General features: G+C 38.2%; 1 protein-coding gene across 5 annotated transcripts; it reads right to left on the bottom strand.

Annotated features, from left to right (window-relative positions):
- Positions 1-6,588: 6,588 nt before the first annotated feature.
- Positions 6,589-14,222, bottom strand: LOC145045244 (uncharacterized). 5 transcript variants are annotated; one of them, XM_078993586.1, is made up of 9 exons: positions 13,606-14,222; positions 13,381-13,433; positions 12,912-13,050; positions 12,714-12,827; positions 12,569-12,628; positions 12,347-12,441; positions 11,846-12,146; positions 11,701-11,776; positions 10,466-11,206 (listed from the first exon to the last, which is right to left on the bottom strand). In XM_078993586.1, the coding sequence occupies exons 7-9, from the start codon at positions 12,093-12,095 to the stop codon at positions 11,197-11,199; spliced, it is 336 nt and encodes a 111-aa protein (XP_078849712.1). In that variant the 5' UTR covers positions 12,096-12,146; positions 12,347-12,441; positions 12,569-12,628; positions 12,714-12,827; positions 12,912-13,050; positions 13,381-13,433; positions 13,606-14,222; the 3' UTR covers positions 10,466-11,196. The 5 variants fall into 5 exon arrangements, 2 of the variants coding, with proteins under 2 accessions (XP_078849712.1, XP_078849711.1); XR_013681784.1 differs by lacking the exons at positions 12,714-12,827; positions 12,912-13,050 and adding an exon at positions 6,589-7,406 and having other exon boundaries at positions 11,090-11,206; positions 13,606-14,219; XR_013681783.1 differs by lacking the exons at positions 12,714-12,827; positions 12,912-13,050 and adding an exon at positions 6,590-7,435 and having other exon boundaries at positions 11,090-11,206; positions 13,606-14,219.
- Positions 14,223-15,960: the final 1,738 nt, after the last annotated feature.

Here is a 15,960-nt window from a genome sequence, read left to right as displayed (position 1 = left end):
TAGCTGAGTTGATTATGATATATGCCAGTATGATAGCATTGTTTACACTTGTTGTCTGTGCGATACTTGTATGATAAGAGTTGGCGGTTGAGTGTGGGCGAGGCCCGTATCTCTCCGAGAATGGAGTGTGGGCTAGGCCCGTATCTCCCAGATAGCGAAGTGTGGGCGGGGCCCGTATCTTCACGAGTGTGGGCGGGGCCCGTATCTCTCAGAAAGTGAGGTGTGGGCGGGGCCCGTATCTTCACGAGTGTGGGCGGGGCCCGTATCTCCTAATTGCATGTTATTTGTTAAATGCTTGTATGGTATGGGGTATTATGGGGGAGCTCACTAAGCTTTGTGCTTACGGTTTCAGTTTGGTTTCAGGTACCTCCTCAGCTAGGGGAAAGGAGCCGGCGCGGTAGCAGCATGTCACACACACACCCTCTTCGGTTTCCGCATTTACGAGCTTTTCTGGGATTGATACTCTGATATTCCGATTAGTTGTATGTTTTGGTTTTCGGACATGGTTTAGTTTATAAAATGGATGATCGGATGATGTTTTAGTTATTAATATTTTCTAAAGTAATGTTTTTAAACAAAAAAATTTTTTGATGTGAAAATTGGGTCGTTACAAGTTGGTATCAGAGCCCTGGTTTGAGGGATTCGGACACGCCTTCGGGAGTGTCTGAACTCAAATCGAGGGATTGAAAGAATTTCTAAAAGAAAATGTTCTCTAAAACCTGGAAAAGAGTCATAAGAAAGAGCGAAGTGTGTGACGTGCGCGATCGGCCGAGCTCAAGTAAGTATTCCCCATAGTACCCATACAAGTTTATGTTATGTTTATCAGCTTTCGTAGAACCGCATGCTAGAATAGGACTAAGGATCTAGGAGTGATGCCTTATGTGCCTACTATTTGTGTTTCAGTTGTGTGAGAAATTGCATGCTAGTTAAGGAGTAGACAGTAAGTAGGATAGCCTGAATAGGTTATGCCTGGTAGTATGAGCTTCGCACTATATGCTAGCTCAATTCCTGACAGTGGATAGAGTTAAGTGAGACTGTTACCCTAGTCTGAATGCTGCTTGCTTCGTGCTTCGTGGGACTCTGAATAATGGGAGTTAGCCATTAGTCGAATGCGTCACATCACATGTAATCAGGATTGGATAATCTTAGAGTGCCGAATTTGATCCTACTGCGTAGCTCTTGTTTGAGTCCAACCGTTGTAGGGACGAGTCCGGTACTCGAAGGATTATCTGAGCCTCGTCACGTGTGATGGCATTCGAGTAATGGCCAATTGGCATCATAATGAGGCCTGCAGCAGCTGAGGACTGGTTAGAGTAGAATTAGAGATCTCCCTAGGGCAAGCCTAGGATGAGTATAGCTTTGATCAGCAATAGTGAAGGGGATCTGGTGGAGTCGAGGAATTCCTTGGAGAAGGTACGGATAGATGTGGAAGGTAGTATGGGCCCGTACTACTGAAAGCAGAGGATCCGTACCCGAACCAAGGGAGGCCAAGATGAGGCCAGGGAACCTGTAAGCAGTTGAGATCCCTCAGAAAGTAGCGGTATCACTAATGATTATTATGATGTTTTGCAGAATGGTGGTACTTCGACCGAGACCGACAGATGGCGGTTCAGGAGAGGGGTCAGGTTCGGGATCAGGCTCCGAGCCGATTGACGAGAGGCTACGTGAGTTCATCACGTCGGAGATCACCAGGGGCATCCTTGAGTCGACCCCCATTCTCTTTGGGTCGATCAAGGAAGGGATCATAGAGTTGATGGAGGATCGCCTACGGGCATTCAGGAGCGATTTAGCCTCTAGCCAGTCAGGATCTCGCACACTGTCCTTCAAGGACTTCAGGGGCAGTGGTGCGCCAGATTTCCATGGGGTGAAGGACCCCATTGTCGCCAGGCGGTGGATTGCAGATATCGAGTCTGCCCAGTTGACTAGCTTCTGCCCTGAGGGGTCGAAGGTGAGGTATGCAGCAGGGTGTTTACGAGACCGAGCCCGGGATTGGTGGGAGTCAGTGGGTGACTCGTTGGAAGCCTCAGCTATCGAGGCAATGACCTGGTCGGACTTTGTGACTAGGTTCAGGGCAGAGTTTGCACCGGCGGTCGAGCTTCAGCAGCTGGCCAGAGAGTTTCTAGACATGAGGCAAACGACGGAGACTGTGGCGGAGATCACCGCCAAGTTCCGGGAGAGGGCTTTATTGGTGCCCCAGTATGCTGGTGACGAGGACATGAGGAGGACTCGTTACCATGATATGCTACAAGCTGACATTCGGGAGCATGTTAGCTTTTCGGCTTGCCCTACCCTAGACTCTATGATTGCCAGGGCTAGGGAGAGGGAGATAGATTTGGAGCACATCCGGAAACGGAAACTAGAGGACGGTCAGGCAGGAGGGGCTTCGGGGAAGAAGCCCAAGGGATCAGACGGTAGGCCGAAGGGTCATTCAGGATCGAGCCGCTGCGGGAAATGCGGCAGGATGCACGTGGGGATATGTAGGATGGGATCAGGAGGCTGCTACAAGTGCGGCAAGACAGGGCACTTTAGCAGGGATTGTATCACCCACTTCAGCCCAGCACAGAGGTGATATGCACTTGCGGTGATAGAGGGCTTCGTATTAAGCAACCGTTATGCTAGTGTGATAATTGTTGTTGTAAGAGAACTCGACAAAGGGTAAATGAATATCCCAGGCCTTCCCAATGTCTATCATGCAAGCTCGCAACATATCTTCTAGAGTTTGAATCATCCTCTCACTTTGTCTGTCCGTTTATGGATAGTAGGATGTACTCATGTCTAGCCTAGTTCCCGAAGTGTTTTGTAAAGACTGCCAGAAACGAGAAGTGAATCTACTATCTTGGTTAGAAATAATAGATATTGGCACACCATGCAGTCTAAATATTTCTCTGATGTAAGTTCTTGTCAGCTTGTCCATCTTTTCGGTTTCTTTTATTGCCAAAAAGTGTGTAGATTTGGTCAGTCTATCGATGATTACCCAAATAGTATCATAACCACTTGTTGTCTTGGGTAACATAGTTATGAAATCCATCATAATCCGCTCCCACTTCCATTCAGGGATTTTAGGTTGTTGCAATAGACCTGAAGGTTTCTAGTACTCTACCTTGACTTTGGCACAAGTAAGGCACTTTCTCATAAAGGTAGCAATCTCGGCCTTCATGTTAGGCCACAAGTAAAGTTTCTTAAGGTCCAAATACATTTTGTTTGAACCTGGATGTATGGAGTATCGGGTTTTGTTTTCTTCATTCGTAACCAAATCTCTGTAACCACCAAACTTTGGTGTCCAGATCCGGTTCATGAAACAATAGACTCCATCACTTCTGACTTAAAAGTTTTTATCCATTCCTCTCAGTGTTTCACCTGCCATGTTTTTAGGTTTTAAGGCCTCGAGTTAAGCCTCTTTGATATGTGTGGACAGATGTGAATGGATCGTCATGGTCAACGACTTTATTCGGCATCCCGAGTATTCTTTTCTGCTAAGGGCGTCAGCTATTACATTGGCTTTACCAGGGTGAAAACAAATCTCGCATTCATAATCGTTTTGTAGCTCCACCCACCGTCGTTGTCTCATGTTCAGCTCCTTCTAGTCAAAGATATGTTGAAGACTCTTATGGTCTGTGAATATTGTGCATTTCGTGCCATACAAGTAATGTCTCCAGATATTCAGAGCAAGTACCACGACTCCTAGTTCAAGGTCATGTGTTGTATAGTTGACCTCATGTGTCTTGAGCTGTCTTGAGGCGTAGGATATAACCTTCCCTCGTTGCATAAGAACACATACAAGCCCTTGATTAGAAGCATCATGGTACACTATGAAATCCTTTGTCCCTTCAAGAAGAGAAAAGATCGGGGCACTGCACAGATCTCGCTTCAAAGTTTGGAACGCCGCTTCTTGTTTCTCTCCCCAACTAAAAATCACACCATTTTGTGTCAGCGTGGCAAGTGGTTTAGCAATTCGGGAGAAATTATGGATGAATTTTCGATAGTAGCCAGCAAGACCTAAGAATTGTCTGATTTATGTAGGTGTTTTGGGCGTTGACCAGTTCTCAATTGCCTTGATGTTGGAAGGGTCCATGTGAATTCCTTCTTGACTGACCACGTGGCCCACGAAATCTGCCTTCCTAATCCAAAATTTACATTTTGAGAACTGCGCATAAAGTTTCTCTGTTCTCAGGGTTTGTAATACTTGACGACGATGTTGGTCATGCTCCTCTTCGCTTCTTGAGTAGATAAGGTTGTCGTTAAAGAAGACTATAACGAATTTGTCCAGGTATGGACGACACACTCTGTTCTTTAAGTTCATAAACACAGCAGGTAGATTAGTTAATCCGAAAGGCATCACTACAAACTCGTAATGACCATAACGAGTTCTGAACATTGTTTTGCAAACTTCTTCCTCCAGAATTCTTAACTGGTTATACCCGGATCTTAAGTCTATTTTCGAGAAGTAGCTCGCACCTTGAAGTTGGTCGAACAGATCATCAATGCGAGGCAGAGGATAACGGTTCTTAATAGTAAGTTTATTCAGCTCATGATAGTCTATGCACATGCGGAATGTTCCATCCTAATGGTGAAACATGATAGGGGGATTTAGCTACAGGGATAGCCCCAAGGATTAAGTTGATTATGAATTCGACTTGTCATTCAGGTGGCATGCCCAAGAGATTGTCGGGAAATACGTCAGGAAAGTTGCGAACCTCAGGAATGTTCTTGATTTCTTTTACTTCTTGCTTTTTCTCTACTACTGAGCTAAGAAAGCATAGTACTCCTTGCGAAGATAATTTTGTGCCTTGATACAAGAAATGATCTGAAGGTTCGGTCCGGGTTTGTCATCGTAGATGATGAGTTTCGTTATTCGACAAGTTCAGGCATACGACTCTTTCGTAACATAGGATATCGACATGGTTAGAACACAACCAATCCATACCAATTATGACGTTGAAACATTTGATAGAGACCGTCATAAGGTCTATTGGGAAAGAAAAGTTATTCAAGGTAAGGTTGCATCCTATGTATATGTCGTTAGTGTATTCGGATTTCCCATTGGCCATTTCTATTGTGAGGGTTTGATTTAGTGGTTGGGAGTTTTGTTTTAGTAAGTGATTGAAATTATGGCTTACAAAGCTCTTCTCAGCACCACAATCAAATAGAATGCATGCATAAGTATTGTTGAGAAGAAATGTACCCGTAACCACCATAGGGTCTGCCACTCCCTCTTCGTGACCAATTGCCAATATCTTTCCAACTCCACCGGCTTTCCAGATTTCGGACAATCTCTTTTAAAATGTCCAACCTCCCTGCATCCATAAGATGCTTGACCTACTCAAGCGGCTGGTACTTGGCTAATCAGTTGGGGTGGTGATTTACATAATCGGGTAGTATGCCCTTTTCTATTGTTGTTCAGACATTGCATTTCTTGACAATTTCCATTGTGGGGGAAATTAAACTTGTTGCATTTAGGGAGTTTACCGGTATAAGGCTTAGCTGGTGTGGGGTTAGCAGGAACAACAGCAGGTACAGTAGCAGCATGGACTACCACTAACTGTTTCTTTTTCGAGGGCTCCTAAGAAGATTGGCCCTTCCTTTTATTCCAGTTTTTCTTCTTGCTGATGTTGTTGTTATCATTGTTGTTGTTGTTTCCTTTGGGTTGTTCTAGAGTAGGAACCATAGAATTTTGATGGACTCCATGGTTAATAGGTGACTGTGCCAGCTCTTTAGCACTATCAAAGGTAACAGGCTTGGAAGCAATGACACTTCACTGAATCCAGGGTGACAGCCCCCAGATGTACCTTTCAATCCTTTTGCTCTCCAAAGCAACCATATCTGGACATAGGATCGCTAAGTCGCTGAACCTATTAGTGTAGGTTGTTATGTCTGAACCAACCATAGTGAGACCCCAAAGCTCTTATTCGAGCTTTTGTATTTCACCCCGTAGACAGTATTCTCGCATCATCATTGACTTCAGATTCTCCCAAATTATAGAGTTAGCCACTACTAGAGTCAATGACTTAACATGGCCATTCCACCATGTTAGGGCTCTATCAGCAAAGGTACAGGCAGCGAATTTAACCTTGCTGCTTTCCGGATAGTAGCAGATTTTGAAAACTATCTCTGTTTTCTCGATCCATTGCCTTAAAGCCATAACTCCTCCAGTATCGTTAAAGGTCCTAGGTTTGGCATTTGTAAAGTCCTTATAGGTACACTCTCGATGGTACCCGTGACTTTCACCCTGATTGGAGGGATGTGTAGCACTCCCGAATCCACTTGCGCCAGTGGTGTTTATATGTGACATACAAGGTGCAATAGTTGCTGTAACCGCCGCCTGAAGCACGGTAGTGTCAAATTGAGGAGGTGGTAGCGGAGGTGGTGTTGGCACTTCATTAACATTGACACGCCTTGGGTTTCTCCATGGAGGCATCTTTCACTTTAAGAAATAAAAGATGAAGAGACGGTTAGATATCAAGAATAAACATGAATCTGATATCTTTAAACTAAAACACTTAGTTCAATATGAATCTTGTAAAGAATTGGAAATAGAAGTCTACTACAAGTACAACTTGCAACAGGATAATATGAATTTTAGTGGTTATTTTTGAAAGAGTATGAAAAGCATCTCGATTGTATTGGCATATTATGTACATAGAGTTTGGAAAATTTTACCTTAAAGCATGTCTACAATATACCACAATACTAGGAAAACATCAGGATCAAATCGACCTATCGAAAATGAAATTTTCGCAGTCGTACTGAAAAACATGAAAAATAACGCTACAACATATCCGCAGACTTAGACTATAACCAAAAGAGTAAGTAGTGAACAAGTAGAGTATGATCTACTTCTTACTAGATCCGGCCCTGGATTTGGCTAATTAGCATTCTATTTCATACATATGCCTTTCTTGTGTTATTTGTCGTTCTCGTAGTTCTCCAACTTCAGCTTGGGATGTCGTCGGTTCTCTCATCAACTAATTAGTACGATCCCTTGTCGCATAATGACTCTCTTCTGAGTTGCGAATGTGAACGGTGTTGATTCCAGTAGCAACATCAACCTGCATGACTCGGTCGATACCAGCTCTTCCCTGTTCATCGTTATGCGCTACACAACGAACTAGCACCGGGAGGGGTCTGTCTGTTGAGCCTCCTGTGTCCAGATTATGGAAGCTTCGGTGTCCTTGATAAGGATGGTTCTAACCCTCTTCGTCACTCCACCTGTCTAAGTTTATCACCCACAGAGGAGTCGGACCTTAGAAGTTTTTTCATGGATTGAGATTCTGGGAACAACTTCTGATTCTGAATCGGCATCTTCAGAAGAATTTTCTGCAAAATCATCATCTAAGGGGATTTCAGGATTCTATTCTGGCTCTTCATCGAGCTATCCTCCATTTCCTTGATTGGCAAAGTACGGGACTCTGTGTAGATGGAATCCAGCCATTGTTATCTAAGAAAGAATAAGGATATAAGAAATATCTAGTATAATTAGTAAAGATAAGTTGCAAATACAAGTTTCTACGAGAGAAACTTACAGTTAACTGATAATGTATTTTTTATGGCATGACTTGAACTGGTACTTCTATAACTACAAAGTATATACTAATTATATATAACTTGGGTAGATTAGACCTTCGAATACATGACCCTGCTCTAAGTCCACAACCAAACAAGGAACGGAAAATAAAGCTAAATCACATTTTCTAAGTCTATAGAACCTTAATTATATATAATTGTAATATATATTTAATATTTATAACTCTACCAGAATGATTCTTTTGTTTTCTCTTTTTTGTTCTTAGTATTTAGTGCCTAGAATTACCTATAGTATTTTAACTTTATGTTTTGTTCTAGAGTTGTATAACCCAAACACATGTTGGTCATATCTCAAACCAATATAGTTGATCAGGCTATATTGATCTCATATACAATTACATAACTTCCCAGGTTTGACTACAATGTCCAACATCCAAATACTTTTGAGTTGTTACAACTGTGATACTGTTCTTGTATGTGTGAGTCTTAGTATACTTTTTTTGTAAAAATACTTCAATTTTTAAAAACTATCCTTGTAGTCAGAGCTCTAAACCCTAATGCATTTATAGTTTGTATACCTTTTATGGATTGATATACTAAGTTCACTATAAACAATAAACAATGCTTTGATACAAATCTATCACATCCCCAAACCAGACGGAGGAAACGTCCGCGGGTGGATGACTTCATTTGTAGTATCACAACACAGGTATCATAGTAATCAAAGTAGAAAGAACCATTGTATTAAAAAGTACACATGTATTCAATCACTGTATATTGACACCAAAATAGTTATAGCAAAAGACAGAAGATATGACTCAAAACGGCTCCATATTCTCAAAAGCTCGGGGAGTACCTGTCTACTGATTCCCTAACAATACAAGTAATTTGAAAAGAGATCATCAACATAAAGTTGAGTGAGTGCATAAGTATTTAAGTTTGAAAGTATGTTTTTTGTTCTTTTGAATATGTAAATTATTCTAGGAAATCCTATATTTTCTATTGTATATGAAAAGTAGTTTTAATCTCATAAAATTGTTATGTTTGTAAACCATTGTTTTCTATTTGTATTCCTTTGTAAAACCAGTAAAAGTGAGTGTGCCTGGCTCTACTAACTGTTATTGTAAACTGTAATGCAAACTGTAAACTGTATCCTCGTATACTAGTATTTTGAAAATGTACTCATGTTTAGTTAATTATACACTAACGTATTGTTCATATCTTTTTAATGAGTTATTATAACCATACTATGACTATATAGCTTGAAACAATGCTTTGAAGGCGTTAAACTATTGACAACAACTGTCACTCGTAGGCGTGTAGGACCGGTTGTAGCTAGCAATCTGAGTGTGGGGTTGTCAATCCTAATATAGATCTATACAAACTTGTTTCGATAACCGACTGGAGATTCTGGTTATAATATCAGGACTTTAACTATGTTGTTTAAATGAATAAACAACCTGAACATATTGTCTCATAAAAAGCATATAAACGTTGCTTGTATGATGAAAACCCAATCATTCTGAAATAAATGATTGATAGTATGTCCCTTGTTTAGTATATCCTAAATGTACTTGAAAGTTGTATACCCTTGTTTAGTTTTGAATCAAACTCTTTTTCTTGTACAATAGTGTAAGCTCATGTTCTTGTAAAATAGTGTACTATAGTATACTTGACTCGTGAGTTAGTGTTCTTGAACCATAAATTATACCTGTTATAATTTATATGTATTTTCTGTATTGATACTAATTGTTCATGAATGCAAGCTCGACATTTTACTAAGGGTATTGAAACTTAATGAAATAACCTTTATATTTATATATAAATATAAGATATATAACTAAAATTGAAACGACAATCGGACAAATAACCGATACCCTAAGTCCACATCCAAACAAGGAAAAGGAAATAAAACGAGTTATCAGTACTAAGCCCTTTAAATCTTATATATATACATATACATACATAGATACATGTATATATATATATATATATATATATATATATATATATACAAATATGATTTTTGGGGAAAATATAAGTTTATAAAATTATTTAAAGAGTTTAATATTTTGAAATACTTTTGATGATTTGATGTCATTTTAACACAATTTGAAACCATTTGTCAGATATTTAAAATTTATTTGTAGGATATTTTGAATCCATTTGTTTGTAACACAAAATCCTTGTGTTAGACTTGTACCCCCCCCCCCCCCCCTAAAACAGTAAAAACTATGAAAATACGAGGGTATGAACTCACATTTTAGAGGGTGATACAAATGTTGATTTGATATAGGATGTTTACTTCCACAAGTGAAATCCTGTAGCAGTAACAAGTCCTATATAGCAATTTGTATAGCATAGATGCATACAATTAGTTAAAGCAATCATAGGAATGAGTGGAAACTAGACTAATTTGTAAGTATAACTTACAAATTGGAGTGTTTAGAAGCTAAAATGGAATCTGGTTGATGTTCACGGCCAGGAGGTGTTCACGGCCCTAGGTGTTTTCGACCCTATGTTCTTGAGTAAATGAAGAACACTTGATGATCATAGGCCAGATTCTAAGAAGATTTAAAGGTATTCAGGTGGTTGTTCTTCGCGTGTTCTTCATGTTCTTCATGAAAACTAGTGAAATCAATGGGTTTCAGCCTAGTATAAGAAGATTGAAGGGCCTTGAAGTGATAACAAGATCAAGAAAGGATACCTGTTAGATCTTATGAATAACTAGTGATTATCACTTGAAATTGATGAGAAAGGATGATTTTATCATGTTCTTGAGGAGAGAGGTTGTTCTTGGCTGATGATACTTGAGAGAAAATGGTTAGAATTGTTTTTCAAGCTATAGAAATAAAGCAAAAGTCGGCTGAAATATATATATATATATATATATATATATATATATATATATATATATATATATATGTGTGTGTGTGTGTGTGTGTTTGTGTGTGTGTGTGTGTGTGAGGGTTCACGGCCGAAGGGTTCACCGTCGTGAACCTCGTTTGCGGTCTGAAGGCGGTGGTGGCCGAGAAGATGATTACGGCCGAGAACGAGATCCAAGGTGATAAGGTTTGATTTCCAAAACGATAGGATCCGATGAGTTTGTGGCCCGAAGCCTGATCATGGCCGAAGCCTGATCACTGCCTCGTTTATGGCTTGCGGGTTTATGGCCCTCGTATGCGGTCCGAAGGGAAAGAAGAGAATGAAGGTACGAAAGTTCTCAGTTTTAAGCATTTCTCTTCTTAATTCAACCACAAACATTTTAAGGAATTTTAACAAGAAAATGTTATTATTCCAACTTTAATAAAAACCCATACCATACAAAAGACTTTAGTTGACCCAAGTTTGACTTTGGATAACTAAGGTTGACTTTACATGCAGAAAAATAAAAGGATGTTACAAGATATGCAGTCAACACTCTACAGATTTAAAGATACATGCAACATAACTTAGCCCAATCTATTTATGCACATTATGACAGATTGAACTACTGATCATAAAGAAAGAAAACATGTAATGAATTGCAATGATAAACCAAAAAGAAAAGATTAATTATTTTCCATACCTCTTCCTAGTGGAACACGGTTGGGCAAGAAGTCCAACAACAGAATGATGCTCGGGTATTTGAATCCTACCTCCATCTGCCAAAACGTTTGTCGGATTCAGCAATACCTACAATAGCCTGCAAGAAATAGTAACATACTTTCCTTACTTTATTTGTTATAGCATTTTGCTTTAAAGTATAATGCATCCCTAACTCATGTGAATTTTCTAGTTATATGTGTGCTACAGTACCCATAATTATCTTCAACCTCCAAGGATCAAAAAAAGCTCAATGTAAGTATAAGCATAACTCCAGTAAGGATTAGAAAAAGCTTCAGGTGTTGAGATGTATTTTATCTTCATTTTTATTTTTCCATTGATTGTTTGAAGTATAATAAGCTTCTAATAGCTTATCAACAAACAAAATTTTATGCAGTAAATGTACAAATCACTATATTCTCCTCGAAAATGAAAATAGTATGATTGGATTATATTGTATAATAAACATACGTCCTTAATATTTTTTCTAAAAAAGTTACCACACACATAAGGAAAAGTACATAAAAAAATGATAGGATTTCAATGATGAGTAAAATAGATAGAACTGATAAGTAATAGCAAAGAAAGTGAAACCTGATGATGTTCATTCTGCTAAGCTCTAATTTTGGTTGAATCCTGAGAACAACTTTAATAGGAGTAGTAATCCCACCTGTAGAAGCATAACAATTTCAAAATCCACCAAAACAAACAAAAAAATTGTTTTGATCAGTTTACACACCTTTCAAATTCAAGAGAGCAGAAAAGAGAAATTCTGATTCCGATTCCGGTTCTAGAGCTTGATTCGGGAAAGCCAAGATAACTTTTTCATTCTTTGGGATTTCAAGTTTGTTTATCTTTTCCTTCAAATCGTTTGATAAATATACACGATTTCTGCATTGATCTTTTCTAGAGTTCTTTCTTTGATACATTTTGGTGTTTGTTTGTATTATGCCTTCAAATATACTCAGTTCTGATACACTATTTCTCATACCAAATCCATCAATTTCACAATTTGCTTCTTCTTCATTATCTAGGCATTTCTGCAACATAGAAAAGTATATTTTAATACAAAATATCATATAATAATACCAAATGAATATGATCTGTTATTGTATCTTAATGACATGAACATCAACATTGTGTTGCATAAGGAATGTTAAGAAGGCATCAAAGTTTTCTTTTGTAGGTCCATTGCATTCCATGTCCAACCAAGAAGACACAAAGAAGAACAAAGTCAAACCTTTCACAAGTAATTGGACATTCTAGGATAAGAGCATCGTTGCCAATATCTATTGGGACATCACATATGCAGATACGACCTTTCGGTATTCCCATCTAAACAACAAATATAAAAATCACAATTTAATAGATTATAAACGAAATCTAATCATTTTCTACTCTAAACCAAATTACAATAAAGAAGTTAAAAAAATTTATAACAGGAACAAAGTTGTCATTTAACCTTCGGATGGTCTCCATGACCTTGGGACAACCAAGGTGGCACAACCCTAAAGTTTCCAACCTACAAAATTAAGTAATGATCATCTTTTTAGTCGATGAACTCAATTAAAAAATAAAAATAGAACATAAAAATGATGATATATTACTCGAAGTTACATTCTCTTTAACACCATAAACAATTGCCGACATATATTTCTCCTCGAGCTTCACAAATTTGTTTTAAAAAACAAAAGCAGAGACTTGATTAAATAGTGAAGATGCTGCAACGTCACATCATCATCAAAGTCTATTTTTGGCATATGTTCTTTCAAAAAATATCAATAGTAAATAATCTGATAATTTACTTTCTTTAATATGTAGAACATCTCATAAACCTTAATATTTGAGTGATTGTCCTCTTCACCCATTTTTCCAGTCATCATGCACCTCATTTTATCAAAATCAAAGGCACCAGTGCCATGTTTTTTTTGCACTCACTGTTATCTGGTTTGTTGAGAAACAAATATTAACAAGCTTTATTTATTTCTATAACCATGTGAAGTTTCAGAATACAAAATCTACTCCAAGTTGTGAAACAAATATTAACAAGCTTTATTTTATAACCATGTACAAAAGCCCCGTAAGAGGCTGAAATGGTTCATTCAATAAAAAAAACGCAAAAAACAAAGGTATAATCTATTAAAGCTCAATCGTTCATCTTCGTTCAAGGTTGTTTGGATGCTACATTCCATATTTTTGGAACTGCAAATCAAACATATTACATTGAGTTATTGAGTAGAAAACCGATAAATCAAACCAAGTAAAAAAACCAACCTTTCTCTTGTTAGATCGGTACAGTCTAAGCAAACTTCAAGATTGTTTGAGCCCTAGTAGATGAAAACGAAAGCAACATGAAAATTAATTGATATTACCCTGTATGCTTCGTGATAGACCAACTTAAACCAAAATTGGGGGTATATTGAAGCATCATGGCATGTGTGTTTCATGTCTATGAAAGAACAGACTAAAAATAAGGGAAAAAAAGCCAATCAAATTAACCTGAGTCATTGACTGCAACTGAAGGTTTCTTGATGAAAGCCCTAATTTTCATAAAGAGGAAGAGGCGACTAATCTTTAAATCGAAGCCTTTGGTCCGGTAGCATCATCAATCTGTTGTTGGCGAAAGCAGATGCAGAGGAAGATGAAGCAGTTTAGGGTTCTCCAAAGAGATGAAGCGAAAATAAGGAAACAACAGTAAAACCGGGGCCTAGACAACGAGGAATTTGAAGTTGTTAAGGTTTGAAATCCTGTCGGCTTGTGGGTTTACGAAGTCAGCATGGGTGGGGTATCGATGTTCTCGCTTAGCTTCAAGCTGCAAATGGTTTCTTCAAAATTGTTGCCCAGTCCACCTTGACGTAGGTGAGAGAGATGACAGGGAGGTGGGAGCATACCCGGGGAGATTGAGTTACCGGAGAGAGAAATCTCTGATATTTGTGGAGATGATGAGGAATCAGAGTATTGAGGTAAGGGCTGATGGGGCGTGGTGAGGTAAGCAGATAAGTAAAAGGAGAAGGCAACTGAGACAGAAAAGCGATGGAGGTGAAATAAGCCAAAGAAGAAGCGGTGACAGCAATATAATCCCTATACAGAGTCGGTGCCATTGGAATTTGTAGGCGGTGCTGCAATCTGAGTCGGTGGAATGAATCGGCAAAAAAAATTAAAAAAAATATATATGTTGGTCCAATAGGAACAACGAACTGTTTCCTAACGCCTTGTTCCCGAGTTTAATTGAGTTTCATTAAACGAAAGAAAAGAAAGGGAAGTAAAATATGGAGAGAAAAGAAAGGGAGGGGAAGGAAATTATTAACTTTTTCGTGTTCCCGAGTCCGAAGGAAAGGAAGGGAAGTTTTTTAAAAAGTGTGTTCCCGAGTTCGAAGGAAAAGAAAAGAAAAGAAAGCTAAATAACAAAATTACAATTTTATCCTATTTTTTAGCAAGATTATTACATACATAGTTGAAATTGAAAAAAAAAATTGATTTGCATGTTAACGTCATATTTGTTGTCTAAACATTCATTTACACACATACATATATATTTTGTCAAATACAACCTACATATAATATTAAATTAAATTACCAATGAATAGCAACACATAAATAATATTAAAATAAAAAAAAGTTGTGGATATCTTTTAATAGCATTTGTCTAATTGAAAAGAAACCAAACTATAAAAATCATCCAAAACAATGCAACTTAATTCAACTACGATTCGAAAAACCATAATTCAATTCGTGAAACCAAAAAAAAAGCTGAACAAAGAACCAAGAAATAAACACCGATTCTCCCAATTCATCATTTACCTGCACCCATCATTGTTTTTAGTATATCCTTCCTTATGTTCATTGGACAAGTAAACAACGTCCTCGCATCTGCTTGGTTACGAGCCAAATACATGAGAGCACCTGGTATTTCATGGGCTTCCAATCCCATCGGCTGCAATTCTTGATAAATTCCATCACCTGTTAACTCATGATGGTAAGCTCTTTCAAAAATTTTGTTACCTTCCCTCATTGCATTAGCCACATCACTAACAGCATTCATAATCTTTGTTTCAAATGTTTCAGGTTCAGGTTGAGGCTGAGGTTCAACTTCCTGTTCTACTTCATCTACGAGTTTTCTTTTTTTAGTTTTACATTTTTTTCGCACTTGAATTTTGTTCAGGTGTAGGAGACACCACTTGAATGTCATCTTCATCATCATCTACACGTTGGTTCTCCACTCTAACATCATTACTTGCTAATAAAGAATCAACCTCTGAAATACTTTCTATTTTGATGTTCGTAGTGTTGTTAAACCTAGCATTTCTCTCCTTTGCAGTTTCAGCATTTTCTCCTGAAGCTCTATCTCTTGCAAATAATACCAACATTTGTTCAAAGTGGGCCACCTTTTTTGTCTTGAGTGCAACTGCATCAGGCTTTGACTGTTTAAAAACCCCAAAATACATTAACACTATTAATAATAACATAATATAAAAATAAACTAAATACAACCTTAAATGAAAACTAACCTTAATTAAGATATCCCAAACCTCCTCATCTGCTTCAATTAGTTGGGTATCAGCATTCCAACCGAACCCACTCAAGGAAATCCCATTGAACATGTCATACCATTGTGAAAAAGTAGATTTCAAAGTTTTCAAACGATTTTTTAGATGACTTTTAGTTAAATTCATTGTAAGTTTCGTATTGATCTCCTCAACCATATTCGCATACGCTTGTGATGTAAAATTTCCATAAGGCCTATTTCCTTTTTCTTGTTGTTGTACCATTGCATCAACAAATGCAGCATCCATATGTTCTGTCCAGTTCAAGAGTGATTTCTTACCAGTATTTACAATAGGTTCTTGCTTGTTC

The sequence above is a fragment of the Lactuca saligna genome, chromosome 5 (genome assembly GCF_052625555.1).
Source record: "Lactuca saligna cultivar CGN05327 chromosome 5, ASM5262555v1, whole genome shotgun sequence".
In the NCBI taxonomy this organism is placed as follows: domain Eukaryota; kingdom Viridiplantae; phylum Streptophyta; class Magnoliopsida; order Asterales; family Asteraceae; genus Lactuca; species Lactuca saligna.
This window is presented reverse-complemented; position numbering and strand designations above follow the sequence as displayed.

Excerpts from the sequence above, each read along its gene's own strand:
- LOC145045244 (XM_078993586.1), bottom strand. The coding sequence starts at position 12,095 with ATGAGAAATAGTGTATCAGAACTGAGTATATTTGAAGGCATAATACAA. Across the intron at positions 11,777-11,845 it reads TGCTCTCTTGAATTTGAAAG|GTGGGATTACTACTCCTATT; the intron begins GTGTGTAAACTG and ends ATGCTTCTACAG.